Genomic DNA, 21,842 nt, shown 5'->3' with positions numbered 1-21,842 from the left:
ATGCCGGTATTGGATTGGGGTGTACAAAGTTAAAAATCACACAACACCAAGTTATAGTCCAACAGGTTTAATTGGAAGCACACTAGCTTTCCGAGCATCACTCCTTCATCAGGTGGTAGTGGCCACTACCACCTGATGAAGGAGCAACGCTCCGAAAGCTAGTGTGCTTCCAATTAAACCTGTTGGACTATAACCTGGTGTTGTGTGATTTTTAACTTTCTCTTATTGCAGCAGACTTCATGGAAGTAATGTGTTAGAGCTGGCAGAAGTTTGTTCAGTCTGAAGGGATCATTTATGGATTTGAAAGGTCCTGAGTAGAGAACTTACTGTGGGGGTCTTAGGCGCTATAGCCATAGTTCCCTTGGAATGCAAAACAATGAGAAAATGGAACAGTTTTGGTACTGAGAGGGAAGATATTTACAGAGAAGGATAAGGATTCTCAAAAGAAGATTTTTTCTATCTTTGAGGAATATTCTTATATTGATCTCAGCCTGGGACAGTGTTTGCATTGACTATGCCAAGTAACTAAGACAATGGTCACAGAACCATGTCTCCACCCCCAAACCGCAGCCTCTGAGCAGAAGGAGGAAGAGTATGAGATCAACAGAATGATGACTTCATCGCGAGGACCAAAGACTCTTTAGTTCTTGATATTATGTATGAGATCATAAATTCCCCACAACTCAGACTTTGGGCATTAGTGATGTGAGTCATGGCTTTAATGACACTAGCCTTTGAATGTTCCCTTTGTACACATTCCTCAAATCATAGATTACTCAGACAAGGAGGAATCAGATTGTGATTCATCACCAGGTCATATTCATACATTTCCTTCATAGTTGACCAAGACTGGTTCAAAGTAGACTTTGCTGTATAGTCTACTTTCTAGGCTGCAGTTGTTACACATTATAGAAGGACAAAGTTACAGGAGAATACAATTTCTTTTCGAAATAGCATTGACATTGGACATATGTTCAACTTCACTGGCATTATATTTGGGCTCGGTTATAATACAATTTAAAATCAAGTAAAAGCACAAGTGAAAATTTAACAGCATGAGTCAGTAAATGCAAAATTCTTTGTATGCTAAGATTTATTATGACTATTTTTAATATGCATACACATAGGAAAGCCAGTTAAACCAGCAAAATGTGACATTGTGCATTCACAATAAAATTATATTCTTAAAAAAAAGAATATGATCAATTTTTAATTATTTTCCATTGCCCTCACAAATTACAAAGCTATTTGTAACAAATAATTCCAAACTGGAAACAAAAATAAATACAGAAAGCATTGTAAAACATCAGAACAACAGTGCCACATTTAATTTGTAACATTATGTTAAAAATATTCTTCCAAACCTAAGTAGTAAGGGGTGGATGCAAAAGTTGGCTCAATCCTAGATGAGGAGCAGAGTAAAGAGACATTTTTTCTTGAAATGGCAAAAGCTTCAAAGTTAATAGTGAATCTTATGGCTGTAATAATGAGGATTGTTGTTACTGAATAATAAACACAGGTTTAATTCTGGGTCAGATGTTAGCATCCAGCCTTCCCAAGGATAGCAAGAATTTAAAATAGAAGGAAGCTTCATCTTGTCTACACTATTTAACTGTGTGCTACCATTAGATTCACATCAATTATTATGCACAGGACACACTGGCATATTTGTCTGGCTAAGGTTGCTTCGGTGGATGGTTTTTAATCCTAATATCTTTGGACATGTTATGACACATCTCTGTGGCAGCTAGGGTTTAAACCTGGACCCTCTGCCCCAGACTTGGGAAATATCACCATTGTGCCACAAGAGACCCTGAATGACATTATTTGCTTGATATTTGTAGTGAAATTGTGAACTACTGCTGAAAATACCAAATAGTGAATATAGTAAATCTTGATCCTTAGGGTGAGTTAATTAGTGCCCAATTGGGGCTAATTTTGCTCTCATACCATCAGGAACTCAGCTGAGTCTAGCTAAAGTTATCTGAACACAACTTATATCACTTGGTTGAAGATTACAGCAAGAACTGCAAACCCCAGTCAGAATAATTGTTTTAAAGTAGTTGTATCTTATTTATAACTGTCTAACTATTTTGGAAAGATGGAACAGAGGCCTTTCCATTTTCTTTCTTAAACCTATTGGAAGGGTAACCATGGAATAGGTTCTGGCTGTTCCAACTTAATTGAAATTAAGCACAAGTCCATCAGATATACATTTGTGGAGGAAGTGATGGTGTAGAAAGAAACATGAGTTTGATGTAAGGGAATGCCTTCCAGCTTCTGCCCTGTGATGCATTGTGATGAAGTAGGGTATTTGATTGTGATTAATTTGACCCGTAAATGATCAAGTGATATTATTGCATGCAGTTCAAAAGGTGTATTGCTTATCATTGCAGAATAAGAAAGCACATCAAATATTTTGTCATGACACTTGCGTGCTTTTCAAGTCATAATGCATACTATCATAAAGCCAAAAGCTGTCAAGTGAAAAAGCCCAGCCACACTGATACAGTGTATTTACATCTGATTTATACAAAGATACAAATATGTAAGTAATTCAGATTGCATGGCAATCAACAGTTCATTTCATAGAAATAATGAAGAAACATCCTGCTTCTAAATGAAAATCACAGATTTGGGTGTAGACAAGGATTGCTCCTTTGAGCAACAAGTTCCTACAGACATTGCCTTGATACCATATAGTTTCTTACAAGCGATGTCCTAAGCTGAAGTCAATATAGGCTGGTGTATAAATAATAACAATAATGTAGCATAATGTAAAATGATTAAGACCTGAGTAAAAGGTAGATGGCAATAAAATAATCTTGTTTTTGTATGAACCAGCTGTTTTAATTCAAAATACAAAATATGTTGGATATAATTTTGTAGAATAAGGATCAATGTGAATCCTTTCAGTGTTTTTGTGGCTTGAATTCTGCTGTACTCTTTAGCTATTTCAAATCTTGGAAAACATCCCATCATGTTAGTACAGTCTCTGCCACTGATAAATCTTGTTGATGTGTGGTAGAAGCTATAATGGCGTTACTGACAGAAAAATAGTTTATTTGAGTTTTCTCTATCAATCATCTTAACAATATCTCTTTAAATTTCCTTTAATTGGAACAATAAAAGACCCAAAACAAAATTGCAGTAGGAATGTATTCACAACTGCCAAACGTACTTTATGACTGCAATCCTTGTAATTGTTGCAAAGTATCTAGTTGTCTGGGTAACACATTTGGATATACAGGATCTGGAACACTATTGCCATTGATGAAAGTGCTATAAATTGCTACTGAACATGTGCAGACGAAGAATTGCAATACATTTCTTGGCAAGCACACATTCAAACTATTCAACAATATTAATGGAACATTCTTCAAGGACAGCTTGCTATTCAGTGGATTTCCTTAACCAAAGCATTAAAGTTCCCTGAAACCTTAGTTATTTGAAAATTAGAAGTAATCAAGAATCTATTATAGACTAATTACAGAAGATGTCTATTCAGCCGTACATGGTTTTACCAGGTCTCTACAAGAGCAATCTAGCTAGTCCCACTTCCTCACTTTTACCTGCAGCCATGCAAATTATTTTCCCTTCAGGTGATTATCCAATTCCTTTCAGAAAATCATGATTGAGTTAAGCCCCACCACACTTGCAACCAGGGGATTCCAGACTCTAACCATGCACTACTTGGAAAGGTTTTCCTTGAGTCACCATTATGAGTAGCACAATGGCTCAGTGATCAGCACTACTGCCTCACAGCACCAGGGACCCAGGTTCAATTCCAGCCTTGGCAACTGTCTGTGTGGAGTTTGCACGTTCTCCCTCTGTCTGCATGGGTTTCCTCTGGGTGGTCCGGTTTCCTCCCACAGTCCAAAGATGTGCAGGTTAGGTGAATTGGCCATGCTAAATTACCCATAGGGTTCAGGGATGTGTAGGTTAGGTGCATTCGTCAGGGGTAAATATGTAATAGTAGGGGAAGGGGTCTGTGTGGGTTACTCTTTGGAGGGTCAGTGTGGTTTTGTTGGGCTGAATGGCCTGTTCACGCTGTAAGGATTCTATGATTCTTTTTGCCAATCACAAACAGTACAATGAATTTTCAATGATCAAACTGACTAGTCAGGTTTACATTGAGTTCAAAAACTGCTTTTACTTAAAGGATAAAAATGATTTGTTTATACAATTTATCATTGAGCTGTGCTATTCCCAATCCATCAACTCAATGAAGGCTATTTCTTTGGCTGTAAGGAGTTTTACGGCATGCTTACATTATGAAGGGACTATATAAATCTTTCTCCGAATTGAATCAGAATTATGAGTTTCATAGAATTCTGTGTTAAAAACAGATGTTGTTTTTAATGGAAACAAATTTGCCCTTATGCTTGTTGAGTGCTAAAAAGGTAAAGATTGTTCCAGTAATTTGTTGAATGTGATACTGTGATGTATTAAAGTACAGTGGCAGCTACACCTTGAAGTCTTACATATGAATGCACATTAAAACATTCCTAATATAAGGTACATGTTCATTCCGCAGGAGTGAAGATAGCAGGAATAGTCCAGATTGGGGACTACATTTCTAGGATGCAGCATTTCGAGGGTTTGATCCTGTTCCAATTCTCCCTTTCTTCAAGAGGTACCTGATCTGTAGAGTCATAAAGATGTTTACAATAAGTTCCAAAATATAGATGAAATTCACTTATATTGGTTAAGATCACATTCTGATACCACACAGTTAACGAGCAATATTTTAGCAATATACACAATATTCCAAATACCATTGCCGTTGATGTAGACTGGCTAGCAGGAGTAGGTCTGGACCATCCAGTGATCCTGACTTGTGCTGGCATCAAGTAAGGCTAGATGCATGAACTTTAGCAAGGTAAATTTGAGTTACTCAATTTAATAGGTTGTTGCACATGAAGAGCGGGTGAAGTGAGCAGCAGGGTGGATGCATTACGTCTCGTGAAGCAACAGCATTAAAAATGTTTGCTGTTTGCCCTTGAAGTGTTGATAAGTACATAATGTGGGAGGTTGGTTTTGTTGACATAACTAAGAAATTATTCTGGAAAGAGTAATCATTTTTGTACATTTGGTAAAACTATGCACCTATAGGAAATCCTCAGGTGATTTTAGAAGTTGTGTTACATGAGATGCAGGAGAGGACAATTTCCCTTTTTGCAGTGGAGGAGTATCCCGTTTTGAAAGCAAATGTCGAATCTGTCAGGACAGAGTTGGTACAGTAAGTGAATGAAGTCTACTGTTGCTAGGGACTCCTGGGATAAATTGTGATGGACACTTCTGGTCATTAAATGTAATGACAGATTGGTGTGCTCACCTTTAAATACAGTTTAGTAAAATTTGACATCAGTCAGGATGCAAAAGGAGATGTAGTAGATTCATCACTTATTTATACATCCCTCCCTTTTGCCTTTTGATTGAATATGTGGTGGGGGTGATGAGCGGCCTTTTTGAACAGTTATGGTCCTTGTGTCACAAGATACCCACAGTGCTGTCAGAAAGGGGATTCATGGACTTTGACAGTGAGAGAACAGAGTTTATATTTCTAAGTCAGCTTGGATGTGGCTTTGAGGATAACATGCAAATGAAGGTGCTCCAATGCAAGTTCTGCCCTTGTCCTTCTAGATATTAGAGTTTGCAGGTTGAGAGGGTGTTGTTGAAGGAGCATCTTGTACACACTGCTGCCACTATACATCAATGATGGAGGGAATGAATATTGGTGGTGCTCATCAAGTGAGGTGCTTTTGCCTTGGTTCCTTGACTGAGCTACAGATGGTGGTCAGGCTTTGGGGATACAGGAAGTTAGTTACTCACCACAGAGTTCTTAGGCTCTGATCTAACCTTGTAGCCATAATATTTATATGGCTATTCCACTTCAGTTTCTGATCAATGGTAAACCTTGCATAATGCTAATAGGGGTTTCAGTGATGGTAATGCCATTGAACACCAAGTCATTACAGGAATGGAGGAGTGACTTAAAAAATAAAACCAACAAGGGAATTATTCATCTGCTTTTTCTCACCCGGTCTCCTTCTTCTCCCGGTTGCACCAGATGAATGGGTTGATCATTTTCCAGGTTCCGAATGCTGGGATCAGCTCCATGATATAACAGCAGTTTGATTATCCTCTCTTGATTTCTCTCATTTTGGAGACCTGCAGCCATATGCAATGCAGTATTTCCATGAGCCTGATAGAAGTGGGATAAAATTGGTTGAGATCATGTTCTTCTCTTTTGATAATTACCAGTTCATTGCCTTTTTAATCTTTTTTGCCACATTTCTGACAGTCTTTTCTGTTCACCACTATTCACCTCAAAATTAAGTGTGAATTTCTATACACAAGGGAGCATAATTGAACGTTCTGGCCGTTAGCACGAAGGGAAAGGATATCAGATTAGCTGGTTATACCTCTCTCCAAATTGAGCCTTCCATTGAGGAAAATTATGGAGAGAGGATTAACAGGAAATTAAAACCATTCCATCCTTTTTAAAGGTTGCTACAGGATAACATTACCCCAGGAGTCTCAGTTTTGCATTCCAGATATTTAAAAACAAATGCCTTGTAATATGGTGTGCAATATTAATGTAAGAAGAGAGTGGTGCACTTATGGAACGAGCTGCCAGAAGAAATGGTGGAGGTGGATACAATCATAACGTTTAAGAGGCATCTGGATACATACATGAATAGGAAGCGTTTAGGTGGATTAGGGCCAAATGCTGGCAAATGGTACTTGGTCAGTTTGGGATGTCTGGTCAGCACAGATGAGTGGGGTCGAAGAGTCTGTCTCCATGCTGAATGATGCTATTCATCATTTTCCCCTACTCAAGGCTAGAGATGGATGTTCAGATAAATATTTTTAAAACAGAACACTTGAGATTGAGAAATAAACCTTGGGGACTTGAGCTCAAGTCATCAATTACCCTTCCTACATCAGTTTTGGGGATGACTCATGATTTTGCTTAAATTGAGTTCTGATCCCAGGCATGCTATTGTGGACATCTGCCACAGGGAAAGCACGCTCATACATGAAACTCCATGCCAGGGAGAAATAAAGATTGAGAGACCACACACTCTCTCTCTCACACACAAACACCCCTTCCCCCGACATTTACCACATATCAGCCAAGTAACCATTCCAGTGAGTTTCATGGAGGGTTTCTTTCTGTGAACCTTAGTGAGCTATCTTCTCTAACATGCCTGACACCCTATGCACCACATCCCTGTGACTCCTCCCCGCAACCACCCCCCCACCTCCCCGCCCTACTCATTGTGTTCTCCCACCCACTGCAAACAGATGTATTGCCAGTGTGGAGACCTCCGAGGGTGCCGGCACCAATGCCATCTTTAAAGCCCAGCCATGTACCCGGTCATGTGCAGGCAGTCTGCAGCTGCTGAGCATGGGGTTCCTGACCATTGCCTCAGACATGTCAGGTGAAGGGAAATTGGCAACCCACTTTGCTGATGAGGAGTTGGAGAATCTGTTGGAAAGGGTGCGAGGGGCTGGGTGGTGCAGCACTGCACACAGAACATACCATGAGCTTGAGGAGCAACCAGTGAGCTGGAGTTACCAGGTTACTGCTCTGACTTTCCAGTTGGGAATTGTTACCATCTAGTTTATATCAAATGGCATGAAAGAATGGATAACAATGATGTAAATTTATACAACTTGGAGGACGTCGCTGCATGCAAATCTGCCTTTCACTGCTCATTAGCAAGAATCTTGTCTCACTGTCCAACACTTGGTTGGAAGATGGAACATGTTGCTCTTGAAATCAGGTAGCTCCTTGGGAGAGGTGCACATGCACCAAATTTTTTGCAACTGGGCTTGGGAAGATTCTGCCCACTGTTGAACATACTGAAAGGTTCCAAACTTTCCTTTAAAATATTACTTAGAATGAATTAAATACATGCCCATTGATTTATTCTGGTAGATTGAAAAGTTCTGTCATCTGTGGCTCAGTGAATGTAATATCACCAATGAGTCAGAAAGTTGAGGATTCAAATACAATATAAAAGTCTTGAACACACAATCAAACCTAACAGAACAGTGCAGCACTGAGCTGTTCGTTCGTTCCAAATTGGTCTGGAATGTCCTGAGGTTGTGAAAGACAACTACATATATGCAAGTCCTTTCTTATCTCTTTCATAAACAAAATTTCTATTGCCATTAGCGTTCTAAAGGAAACTAGCGCTATTCAACTTCGATGAAGGTATTGAGAAAAAGTTTTAATTACCATTGAAATGGATGTTTTTTTTATGGGGGTGCTTGATCCCTGTCTGTTTTCATACTGGCAACAAGTTGAAAAACTCCTTGAGCGAAATACATTTGAAGGCAATTTGAACCAAGTTTCTAACTGGCACTAAAACATTGCACAAAGCTACCCTCAATTTGGCACAGAGAAGCAATCTCACTTATACAAATAGGAGGGAAGTCTAGTTCCAGGTAATGGAAAGAAAAACATGCTGGAGCATGACAATTATGAGATGAGAAATGAGGACGACTATTGGAACACACTGGTGTAAGATTATATACTAATGATGATCATCATAAATTGGCTTTGTGGGCTTAACCAGATCAGTCTTGTTCCATTTTTATGGAAGTAACGATCAAGAATTACATGTAATATTGCACATTACTGTTAATGTCTCAAATATTTTGATAGTAAACTGATGAATTCCACTCCATAATGAACCTTTCTTCCTAGATTATATTACTGGTTTCAAGTGCACTAAATTAGCTCCAATCGATAGAGAGGTTTTTTTTGCACAGATCTAATTTCTTCTCTAATATTTTGGATTAGTGCCCGTTTTTATTGGGGCCTGTCTCTACAGGCCAATCATACACACCCTTCGTCTTATTTTCTGGAACCCTGTTGCTGGCATTTCGTGTTTATGCTTTCTTGCAGGTACATGTTCCATAAAACAGTATCAATTTACCCATAATTGTCAAATACATGCAAAAACGCGTAACATTTACTTCATAGTGCCCCTGTTTTGTTATTATAACAACTGTATTTCCTGCACAAAAAAGTTTGGAACTATTATTTCTTCCAAAGAAGAGTCATGTTTCATTCAAAATATTAACTTTGTTTCTTTCCTGAGATATGCTACCAGTTCTGCTGAGTTTCTCCAGTGCCCAACACTTTGTTTTAATTTCAGATCTTCAGCGTCAACAGTATTTTGCTTTCATTTTACTGTCTTTAATTGTTGCTGTTATACATGTTGCATTGAGATTCATGCTACATTATTGTTTGAAAACCTAAAGTCTAAAATGGAAGAACAATGTATAGTTTTGTGTTTGATTGGTATTTCTATTTTTTTGTGCATTAAGAGGGGGAAAGATATAGTTTTATTTTCATTTTTAAGTTCTGTTTGTAGTTATAGAGTGTCTGGACATTTGTTTACATGCTTTTTAATAAAACAATTAAACCCTTGAAGTGAACAGTTCAGTCCATTAAAATATGGTAAAATGAAAAATAACTGTTGCCTTGTGATAGGGATCCAGTGTCACAGAAGGTCAGAACTATTCTGAAATAAATGCAGTGTGCAGGTTCATTTAGAGAGGAAAGGTCCATAGAAGCAGATGTGTTGTTTACAACAGTTTCCAAAAGAGTCTGGGCTGAAAAAAGTTTGTTTTAGAGAAAAGCATCTGGAAAGTTGGTGAATCTGTGGACACTAGATAGTGGAGTTACATGCTAAACTAATAAAAATACTGGTCAAAAAATTGCTGGAAATGGAATATTTGAAGAGACCCATGTATTTGCTCTAAAGATGCTTAGAAGTCAGTAAGAAGAAAGCTCTAGACACCAATGACAGCTACGTCAAGTGAACAAGGAACTCTAGCAGGGAGACAACATGGTAAACATTTACTGAGGTTTGAGTATCTGAAAGGTTGTTGTTGGGGTAAAAGGGGTAATCTTTATTTCCGGTATTTATAATAACACCAATTTAAATAGTTCTTATGAAGAGTAACACAGATCCTGTTTTCTTTTGTATGATAGACTTTTATGATCTTTTGTTGAAGTACAATGGCAGCCTCGTGCGAATATGTCTGTAACTAATCACCATAATAAACACATAGCAAAAATAAAAGTTGTGATTGATCAAGCAGGATTTTACTCTGAGATCTGATTTGTCCAGTATTCTCATAGGCTGGAATTATAACAATAGTAAAAGGAAAAAGATGTACCAAATGTAATAAAATGTAAAGTACTGGGAATGGACAGCTCAATCAAAACCTTGAAAATGAAGGACAGAGAGCAGACATAAATTGCTGAAGCTGTAAAATAACACATTATGTCTGCTTTTAATGTCTTATGTTAGGAAGGATGAAAAGATCTTTTTTCACTGAGATCAAATAAACAATGAGAATCTTGAGTTAAGAGAATGATCCCAGAAAATAGTTTTCTTCAAAAGTGAAAAGATGAGGAAAAGGTGTGATCATATTGATCAAAATCTTGAAAGGTTTTGATGGACTGACTTGAGAAAAACTATTTCTGCTTTATGAGAAGGCAGACATAGAGTCATAGAGTCTGGGGGAGATATTAAATGAGTATTTTGTATCCGTATTTACTGTGGAAAAGGATATGGAAGATATAGACTATAAGGAAATAGATGGTGACATCTTGCAAAATGTCCAGGTTATGGAGGAGGAAGTGCTGGATGTCTTGAAACGGGTAAAGGTGGATAAATCCCCAGGACCTGATCAGGTGTACCCTAGAACTTTGTGGGAAGCTTAGAGAAGTGATTGCTGGGCCTTTTGCTGAGATATTTGCATCATCGATAGTCACAGGTGAGGTGCTGGAAGACTGGAGGTTGGCAAACGTGGTGCCGCTGTTTAAGAAGGGTGGCAAGGACAAGCCAGGGAACAATAGACCAGTGAGCCTGACCTCAGTGGTGGGCAAGTTGTTGGAGGGAATCTTGAGGGACAGGATGTACAAGTATTTGGAAAGGCAAGGACTGATTAGGTCTAAGATTAAAATGAAGGAAGTGGATTAGTGAGCTTTCTTATTTGGAGAGTTGCTAGAAGATGAAATGTTGTATTGCAAACAATTAAGCCCTTAGTAACTTTCAAAAGGCATAAGGCTAAAAATTTTTTAAAACCCAGCAAAATAGTTGAGTTAGACGTATTGATCAAAGGCATCATACTTCAAAATGGAGATCCAGTTTGGTGATTTCCAAATATAGTTGCTCTTTTAAAAAAAAACTGATTGTCCTTTCTGAGAAGGGTTGTCACAGGTATGATAATCTGAATCGCCTCTTTCTCAGCGGGAAAACTTGACTGAATTTAGTTTGGGAAAGTGTTAAATGACTGGCAGCTGTAATGAATCACCCAATGGCATTTGAGAACATCTTGAATCATTTTTCAAGATGGGTCTCATCTTCCTAAAAACATAAGATGCGGGAAAAGAGAGAGATGACTCAACAAGATCACAGCTCATCCTCTGCTTCAACTTTCTTGCCATTTTCCTATATTGCTTCATTTATCCAAAAAAAGTCTTTCTTTCTCAGCTTTCAGTGTGTTCATTGACTGGGAATTCATAATCGTCTGAAACAGAAAATTCTGAAGATTCAAACACTTTGAACTAAAAAAAAATTCTTTTCATCTCAATCCAAGGTGACTGGAATCTTGTCCTGAGACTTCAGTTTGGGTGAGCTGATGATGCTCAATGTGCAGTGACAGGCAGCTTGCAAATAGAGTCATAGAGTCATATAGCACGAAAACAGACACTTCAGTCTAACAAGTCCATGCCATCCATGTTCCCAAACTAAATTAGTCCTACCTGTTAGCATTTGGCCCATGTCCCTCCAAACAATTCGTATCCATGTACTTATTTAAATGTCTCTCAAACATTGTAATTGTACCTGCATCCATCACATCCTCTGGAAGTTCATTCCACATACGAACCACTCTCTGTGCTCCTCATTCTTTTTAAAAATCTTTTCCCTCAACTGATGGGAATATTGGACAAATCAGATCTCAGAGTAAAATCTTGCTTGATCAATCATAACTTTTAATATTTGCTATTAGTTTACCATGGTGATTAGTCACAGACACATTCACAAGAGGCTGCCAAAGAACTTCAACAAAAGAACATAAACATTTATCACATAACAGAAATATAGGATCTCTGTCATACTTTATGAGAATTGTTTGAAAATATGCCCCATATTCTTGAAATACTGTACCTGAGGGAAAAGACACCTCTTATGTATACCTCTCTTGATTTTATAAACCTCTATAAGGTCACCCCTCAACCTCCTATGCTCCAGTGAAAACAGTCCCAGCTTGCCTAACCTCTGCTTATAACTCAAACCCTTCATTCCCTGCAACATCCTGTTAATTCTCTCCTGAACCCTCTATGGCTTAATAATACCCTTCCTATAACAGGGCGACCAAAACTGGACACAGTACTCTCCAGAAGAGGACTCACCAACATCCTGTACAACCTCAGCATAACATCTGAACTCCTATACTTGAAGGTCTGAGGGATGAAGTGTACTAAACACCTTCTTAAGCACCATTTCTACCTGTGGCGCAAACTTCAAAGAATTATGTACCTGAACCTTTAGGTCTTTTGTTCTACAACACTACACAACACTCTACTCTTAACTGGTTTTGTCTTTGTTTGTTTTATGAAAATGCAATACTTCGCATTTATCCAAATTAAACTTCATCTTCCACTCTTCAGCCCATTGATCCAATTGATCAAGATCTCTTGGATAACCTTCTTCACTGTCCACAATACCACCAATCTTACTGTCATCTGTAAACCTACCCACTGTATTTTCTATATTCTCATCTAAATCATTTATATAAATGACAAAAAAAAGCAGACCCAGCACTGATCCCTTTGGAACATCACTGATTACCAGACTCCAGTCCGAGACATAACCCTCCACCGTCACTCTAAGTCACCTGACGTTAAGCTAATTTTGTATCCAAGTGGCAAGCTCACCCTGAATCCTGTGTGATCTAACTTTACTAATTAGTCTGCCATGTGGAACCTTGTCAAAAACTTTAATGAAACCCAACTAAACAATGTCTACTGCTCTGTCCTCATCAATCTTTTTGGATACTTCCTTAAAAATCTCAATCAAGTTTATGACACGCAGTTTCCTGTCCACAATACCATGCTGACAATCCCTAATCATTCCTTGCCTGTCCAAATGCATACATATCATATCTTTTAGAATCAGTTTCAACATCTTAACCACCATCAAAGTCAGACTCACAGGTCTATAGTTCCCAAGTTTCTCTTTACATCACTTCTTAAACAAAGGCACAACATTAGCCACTCTCCAGTCATTTGCTATCTTACTCGTAATTATAGGTGATAGAAATATTTCTGGAAGGGGCCCCACAATTTCCTCCCTAACTTCCAACCAAGTCCTGAGATATACTTGATCAGGTCTTGGAGATTCATATTTTTAAGACCTCCAGCACTTCCTCTCCTGCAATGTAAACTGCCTTCAAAGTACCACTATGTTTTCCCCTTCATTCTCTAGCCTCCATTTATTTTCCCACAGTAAAAACTGACATGAAATATTCATTTAACATCTCTCTCATCGCCTGAGGTTCTTCAAAGATCACTGTAACTGAATTCAAAGTAACTGAATTCTTGTTATCAGACTTTTGAATGCCTCCCACGTATTCGACATCCCTTTACCTATGAACAGTCTGCTCCAATCAATTTTTGAGAGTTCTTTTCATACTATTAAAATTTGTCTTACTCCAATTAAAAACTTTAATTTTTATGGATAATTGATCCTGTTGTGTGATCACTTCTCTAAATCTACTAGTTATCACACCCAGTGTCTCTTGCATGCTATCATTGACATTAAAACCTAGAAATATGCAGCTAAAATAGCACCTTATATGTAAAATAAACTACCTTTCTTTACCCAAAGAGTTAATGTTAGGCATGCAAAAAATAAGAATGTTTTTTGAAAATCAAACGTATAAATCTTAATTTAAGTGTAAGGAGGTTTCAGGTTGAACATTTTTGGAAGATCAGCATCCTACAAATGGCATAGGACTCTGCTTAAAGTCTTGAACAAAGCAAAATCTGTTCTGACAAAATAAGTGGCTTGCTATGTTGAGGTCCAAACCTTGATCTTATTGTTTGAAAACAATTTTTATCTACTCAGTCCCAAGTTCTGTGCATATTTTGGGGTAGAACAAATGAAAATTGATACTATGATCTAACCATTAGTGAAATCTGATTCCTCTGCAACAAAACCGATACCTGCCAAATCCTCTTTCCACTTCAAATCAAACAACTGATGATGCTGCAATCTAATGGCTTCCAAGAAACATTGAGACTTACTAACTGCTGATCTATTCCTACAATTAGAGTCATAGGGTCATAGAGATGTATAGCATGAAACAGACCCTTCGGTCCAACCCGTGCATGCCGACCAGATATCCCAACCTAATCTAGTCCCATCTGCCAGCACCCGGCCCATATCCCTCCAAACCCTTTCTATTCATATATCCATCCAAATGCCTCTTAAATGTTGCAATTGTACCAGACTCCACCACTTCCTCTGGCAGCTCATTCCATACATGTACACCCTCTATGTGGAAAAGTTGCCCCTTGGGTCTCTTTTATATCTTTCCCCTCTCACCCTAAACCTATAAACCTGGGGTAAATTTTACCCTATCCATGTCTCTCATAATTTTGTAAACCTCTATAAGGTCACCCCTCAGCCTCTGACACTCCAGGGAAAACAGCCCTAGCCTGTTGAGCCTCTCCCTATAGCTCAAATCCTCCAACCCTGGCAACATCCTTATAAATCTTTTCTGAACTCTTTCAAGTTTCACAACATCCTTCCGATAGGAAGGAGACCAGAATTGCATGCAATATTCCAACAGTCGCCTAACTAATGTCCTGTACAGCCGCAACATGACCTCCCAACTCCTGTACTCAATACTCTGACCAATAAAAGAAAGCATACCAAACGCCTTCTTCACTATCCTATGACTAAAATATTTCACCAATAATGTAATTAAGTTGAGATCTTAAATTGCCTTACATTTGACCTAACCAATCTTGGTGTATGTACGTCATTAATTAATCTTTTCTCTTACTGACGATTTTTAAATAAATATCACAAACCTTCATGTTGACAAATTCATGTGACCTGCTGCCACTGAGTTTCAGAAAATAATCCAACAGTAAGAGGTTTCCTTCCTGAATTGCGAAGTGTGCCACTGTTTTATTGCTTTTCACATCCTGTTTATAAGAAACAAAACTAAGTTTTAAAATATGCATATGTACTGTCGGCTGAATCTGGTGATGAGGCATTCTATCCAGTGCCCCATGCATCTTGGCATGTAGTGGAATCTCAGAGCATATACTTGGTTTAGGTGGTAACACTGTGTTATGGGTTCTCCTTCCAAACCCACAACCACTACTATCTAAAAGGAAAGAGCAGCAGATGCATTGGGAAACCACCAGCTCCACCAAGCCTGACTCGGAAATGCATCACTGTTCCCTCAGTGTTGCTACGTAATAATCCTAACCTAATGATATTGTGGCTCTACCTACAGCACATGGTTCAAGAAGGTAGCTCACCACCACTTTCTCAAGGGCAACTAGGGACGATCAATAAATGCTGCTCAGCTAGCAGCGCTCACTTCCCGAGAATGAATGAATAAATGAAGTCCCATTTCAGCACTTGTGTGATGCAGTACCAAGGTAATGATGTACTCTCAGTTTCTGTGCAGAATGCATCAAAACACACTGAAAATTCCTGTCATTACATTCTTTTTCAATAGCCACAATCGTCCAGATTATTTGACCTATTTCTGCTTTGTGAAGTCGTGGTGTACAAAATTAACTACTGTGTTCTGCCCATGTAATAAAAGTAGTGACACATCAAAATTACTTAATTTTTGAAGAGCTTCATAATGAATTTTGACAATTTGATAAGCTGCCCATGTAAATGCAATTTCTTTCTTTTTCCTCACTTTTCTTTTCTCAAAGTATTCTTGATCATTGTCATGCTCCTTGCAGTCCTCACTTTCTCCTCCATGCTCCTTGATAGTTGTCCAAAAGAAATAGAATATTTCTTCATAGGATCTTTAGAACATAAAGTAGCTGAACTCAGATTGTGGTCAGTAATCTTGCCACAATTAGTTTCAGAGCATTCATAACATTGTTGTGGGAGCAGAATGTCTTCCTGGCTTCTTGCAAACATTCACAACCAGGGTGTGGTGGTGATGCAATGGAAATATCTCCAGCCTGGTTGCACTAATGAGGACATGGGTTCAAATCTCATCAAGGCAGTCTTTTTTTCATTATTAAGAATCCATCTGGTTCATTAATCTCATGGAAGCAAATCTGTTCTTGTTGTGTCTGGCCTAAATGTGACTCCAAGCCTACGTTAGTGTGGTTGACCCTTAAGTTTTCTCTGAAATGGCCTAGCGAGCCACTCAGCTGTGGGTGGCTCATGATCCTCTTTACAAAGACAACAGGCAGTGGGCAACAAATTATGACATTAGTTTTGATGCCCTTGTCCCATGAAATAACAAAATAAAGTGGAAGGTATCAAAAGGTATAAAACCACTTTTAAAAAATTGAATACAAATAAAAAATTTCAACGTAACTAATCTTTGTAACCTCATAAAGCTCCAGATAACTAAATCTTCAGTTTCATCTTTAACTGCTCTAAAAATTACTGAAATTACTTTTTTTCTGGTGTAGGAAGTTGAAACAAAATCAAAATAACTCTATATGAAATTAAGGTTTGTGTGATTCCCAAAGACATTAGCTTTCTGTATTCGTCACCATATTATATTTTGGATGAGTTACATTCTTGGTGAAAGACAAAGGATACACGGTGTAAATTCTATCACTAACCTCTTCTCTATTTCCTTCATCAGTTCACAATTAAAGTAGAGAGGCAATAACTACCATCCAGATAATTGTCCATTCCACTCCATTTCTAGTCTAGGCAGCCATAGTATTCCTATACTGTCACACTGTGGTGAGATCATTGAACATCAATCACAGATTGAATACAGAATATTTCTGGTCTTATTTCTTCAGCCTAGTAGCTGAGAAATTGGAGGATTCTTCTTTTTTAAAATCATGACTGAAATTAGAAACTTGTACAATGTAGTCCTCTTGTTGGCACAACTCCTAGATACATCGGTAAATGCTGACCTCTAACAAGCTTGTTTAAAATCTCTAGCCTTGTAAAAGGCAACCGAGTGAAGACTAGCACATAAATTAAGGATATTATCATATGTGTGCTCCTAATTACACTAGCTGAAAATGTGTTGCTGGAAAAGCGCAGCAAGTCAGGCAGCATCAAGAGAATTGACGTTTCGGGCATGAACCCTTCTTCAGGAATGAGGAAAGTGTGCCAAGCAGGCTAAGATAAAAGGTAGGGAGGAGGGACTTAGGGGAGGGGCATTGGAAATGCGATAGGTGGAAGGAGGTTAAGGTGTGGGTGATAGGCCGGAGTGGGGGTGGGGGCGGAGAGGTCAGGAAGAAGATTGCAGGTTAGGAAGGTGGTGCTGAGTTCCAGGGTAGGGACTGAGACAAGGTGGGGGGAGAGGAAATGAGGAAGCTGGAGAAGTTTGAGTTCACCCCTTGTGGTTGGAGGGTTCCTAGGTGGAAGATGAGGCACTCTTCCTCCAACCATTGTGTTGCTATGGTCTGGCGATGGAGGAGTCCAAGGACCTGCATGATCTTGGTGGAGTGGGAGGAGGAGTTGAAGTGTTGAGCCACGGGGTGGTTGGGTTGGTTGGTGCGGGTGTCCCAGAGGTGTTTTCTGAAACGTTTCACAAAGTAGGCGGCCTGTCTCTCCAATATAGAGGAGGCCACATCGGGTGCAGTGGATGCAGTAAATGATGAGTGTGGAGGTGCAGGTGAATTTGTGGCAGATATGGAAGGATCCCTTGGGGCCTTGGAGGGATGTAAGGGGGAAGGTGTGGGCGCAAGTTTTGCATTTGTTGCGGTTGCAGGCGAATGTGCCGGGAGAGGAGGTTGGGTTGGTGGGGGGTGTGGACCTGACGAGGGAGTCACGGAGGGAGTGACCTTTTCGGAACGCTGATAGGGGAGGGGAGGGAAATATATCCCTGGTGGTGGGGTCCGTTTGGAGGTGGCGGAAATGACAACGGATGATACGATGTATATGGAGGTTGGTGGGGTGGTAGGTGAGGACCAGTGGGGTTCTGTCCTGGTGGCGATTGGATAGGCGGGGCTCCAGGGCGGAGGAGCGGGAAGTGGAGGAGATGCGGTGGATAGCATCGCCGATCACGTCTGGGGGGAAATTACGGTCTTTGAAGAAGGAGGCCATCTGGGTTGTATTGGGGAGATATACTGTATCTGGATTTCCAAAAGGCATCTAATGAGATGTCACACAAAAGGGGAAAACACAATAGAAGGGATCATGTTGTTGGGGTAATGTATTAGCATGGATGGAGAACTGGTTAATGGACAGGAAGCAGAGAGTAGGAGTAAATGGTGAACTTCAAATTGGAGACTGTAACTAGTGGAATGCTACAATGATCAGTGCTGGAGCCTCAGCTACTGACAATACATATTAATGAGTTAGATGAAAGAATCAAGAGTAAAGTATTTAAACTTAATGACAGTACAAATCTAAAAACTTAAAATTCACACAACACCAGGTTATTGTCCAAGAAGTTTATTTGGAAGCACTAGCTTTCGGAGCGCCGCTCCTTCATCAGGTGGTTGTGGAGTATAAGACCGTAAGATACAATTTATAGCAAAAGTTTACAGTGTGATGTAACTGAAATTACCTGATGAAGGAGCAAGTCTTTGAAAGCTAGTGCTTCCAAATAAATCTGTTGGACTATAACCTGGTGTTGTGTGATTTTTAACTTTGTACAGCCCAGTCCAACACCGGCATCTCTAAATCGGTACAAATCTAGATGGCAATGTAAGCTGTGTGGAGGATACAAAGAGCTGGCATAGGTTAAGTGAGTGGATAAAAAGACGGCAGGTTAAGTATAACATAAAGGGGCGGTGGGATGGTTATAAGAATAGAAAAGTAGAATTTTTTTTAGAAATGCATGCTGTGAGAAACCTGGGTGCACTGAAACAACGAATATAAAATGGGCAGACATAACAAGCAGTCAGGAAGGAAAATTGTGTGTTGATTTTTACTACAAGAAGATTGGAATACAAGAATAAACTGGTTTTCCTATCATAGCATGGGGCTTTGGCGAGACTGCACCTGGAGTACTGTGGGCTAAATTGGTCTCCATATTTAAGGAAAGATGTACTTAAATTGGAGGGGAATGGTGGGCCTTCACTAGATTTGGCCCTGGGATGAAAGGGTTATCGTATATGATGACTGGCTGCGCAAATTAGACCTATTCTCTTTGAAGTTTAGAAGAATGAAGGGCCATCTCATTGAAACATACAGGACCCTGACAGAGCTTGTCAGGGTAATACTGAGATGATATTTCTATGGGCTGGGGAATCTAAAATCTAGGGGCTTTGTTTCAGGATATGGTGATAATCTTTACGACTGAGATGAGGAGAAATTTCTTTACTCAAAGAATTGTGAATCATTTGAATTATCTACTCCAAAGTGTTGTAAATGTTCCATTCAAAGTTTGTGAGAAGATTTGTAGCTCGGGTGCTCGTTGTTGTGGTTTTGTTCGCCGAGCTGGGAATTTGTGTTGCAGACGTTTCGTCCCCTGTCTAGGTGACATCCTCAGTGCTTGGGAGCCTCCTGTGAAGCGCTTCTGTGATCTTTCCTCCAGCATTTGTAGTGGTTTGAATCTGCCGCTTCCAGTTGTCAGTTCCAGCTGTCAGTTGCAGTGGTCAGTATATTGGGTCCAGGTCGATGTGCTTATTGATTGAATCTGTGGATGAGTGCCATGCCTCTAGGAATTCCCTGGCTGTTCTCTGTTTGGCTTGTCCTATAATAGTAGTGTTGTCCCAGTTGAATTCATGTTGCTTGTCATCTGCATGTGTGGCTACTAAGGATAGCTGGTCGTGTCGTTTACCCGCTCAATTTCATCAACAGATGCCTAAGGGAAAGACAACGGAACGAGGACATGCCGCAACCCAAAGGACTAGCCACACTACCATACATCAAGAGCATTTCCAAACTGACAGCCAGACTACTGCGGCCACTAGGATTCATAACAGCACACAAACCAACAGCCACTCTCAGACAACAACTCACCAGAACGAAGGACCCTATACCCAGCATGAGCAAAACCAATGCAGAGTACAAAATCACATGCAAGGACTGCACAAAACACTACATAGGACAAACAGGAAGACAGCTAACGATCTGCATCCATGAATACCAACTAGCCACAAAACGACACGACCAGCTATCCTTAGTAGCCACACATGCAGATGACAAGCAACATGAATTCGACTGGGACAACACTACTACTATAGGACAAGCCAAACAGAGAACAGCCAGGGAATTCCTAGAGGCATGGCACTCATCCACAGATTCAATCAATAAGCACATCGACCTGGACCCAACATGCCGACCATTGCAGCGGACAGCTGGAACTGACAACTGGAAGCGGCAGATTCAAACCACTACAAATGCCGGAGGAAAGATCACAGAAGCGCTTCACAGGAGGCTCCCAAGCACTGAGGATGTCACCTAGACAGGGGACGAAACATCTGCAACACAAATTCCCAGCTCAGCGAACAGAACCACAACAATGTTTCATTGTTGAATATATTTAAGGCTGAGACAGAGTTTTGGTTTTTCAAGGAGGGGAGTGAGCAGGAAAGTGGAGTTGGAGTCTAAGATCAGCTATGATTGTATTGAATGGTGGTGCAGGATTGATGGACTAATTGGTTTACTCCTGCTCTGCTCAGTTGTATATGAAAGAAATATGTTTAAAATTTCTGACTGGGGTGGAAATTTGAGTAAAGGTCAAACATTTCTGCATATAAATAAATAGCATTGAAGTTATATATTGTAAACCGATAGAAAGAAACAAATCTGTGGAAAAGATTAGCCAACCTGTCCTTTGTTGTACACTAAGATAACTTGGAATAATAAGTTACCTGGCTGGTTATCAGGGCTCCCATTTCAATTAGTAGTCTAATGCAGGACAGCAGTTGTTCAGCTTTGCACTGTAGCTCATCCTGCCTCTGTGGTAACAGGTTAGGATCGTAGCACAGTTCCCGAAAAACCGAGTTATGAGAAATGACAGCACAATGCAAAGGAGTAAGCCCTGAAACACAAAGGAAATAAAAAAGAAGATAATCATCTGGCAAACAGACCATCAACAAATTACTTTTATTTGTTCTGTCCTGATAATTATTTATCACCAAACTTAGCTGTCTAAAGTACTCTTGCATTTTTTGACTTGACACTATTGATTTGTTTTGAAGTAAGGTTTTCTATGCAAGTATTGCATCATTAATGAATGGGTAGTCAAAGTTTAAAACCTTGTCTAGTCAAGCCTTACCTTGCATCATTCCAGATAAGGAGGCATCCATTAATTTATTCTTAATAAAAACCAAAAGAATGGTTCTGAGGAAGGGTCACCGGCCCCAAAATGTTAACTTTGATTGATTTATTCTTGTTATGTTTTATCAGATTGTTTTAGAGATATCTGGACAGTTAAACATTTTGTTCAGATGAGGAAATAGAATAGCTCGCAGCATACATCCAACAATTATGGTCTTTGTCTTAACTTATTTAAAACGTACAAGGATAGTGAGGAGAGCGGTGTATTTTGACTGTCTTTAAGATAGGTGTAAAGCTTGGATTACTAGAATGTTCTCTGATCGGAACTAGACATGCTTAAGGCAAGTTCCACATTCCCAAGGAACTGAAATGTGACAT

General features: G+C 39.5%; 1 protein-coding gene across 2 annotated transcripts in view; it reads right to left on the bottom strand.

Moving 5' to 3' along the window:
* Positions 1-1,081: 1,081 nt before the first annotated feature.
* LOC122540627 (NF-kappa-B inhibitor delta-like) overlaps positions 1,082-21,842 on the bottom strand; it is a 127,673-nt gene continuing 106,912 nt past the window's right edge. For both annotated transcript variants that reach the window (XM_087976374.1, XM_043676599.2), the window contains exons 9-12: positions 21,056-21,225; positions 15,143-15,259; positions 6,044-6,208; positions 1,082-4,645 (exon numbers count right to left, since the gene is read on the bottom strand). In XM_087976374.1, coding sequence (XP_087832500.1) covers positions 4,580-4,645; positions 6,044-6,208; positions 15,143-15,259; positions 21,056-21,225 — 518 coding nt within the window. In that variant the 3' untranslated portion in view covers positions 1,082-4,579. The remainder of the gene's footprint in view (positions 4,646-6,043; positions 6,209-15,142; positions 15,260-21,055; positions 21,226-21,842) is intronic.

This window comes from Chiloscyllium plagiosum, unplaced genomic scaffold, assembly GCF_037043375.1.
Source record: "Chiloscyllium plagiosum isolate Xiang-an unplaced genomic scaffold, Cpla_swu_hap1 HiC_scaffold_29, whole genome shotgun sequence".
NCBI classification, from domain to species: Eukaryota; Metazoa; Chordata; class Chondrichthyes; order Orectolobiformes; family Hemiscylliidae; genus Chiloscyllium; species Chiloscyllium plagiosum.
This window is presented reverse-complemented; position numbering and strand designations above follow the sequence as displayed.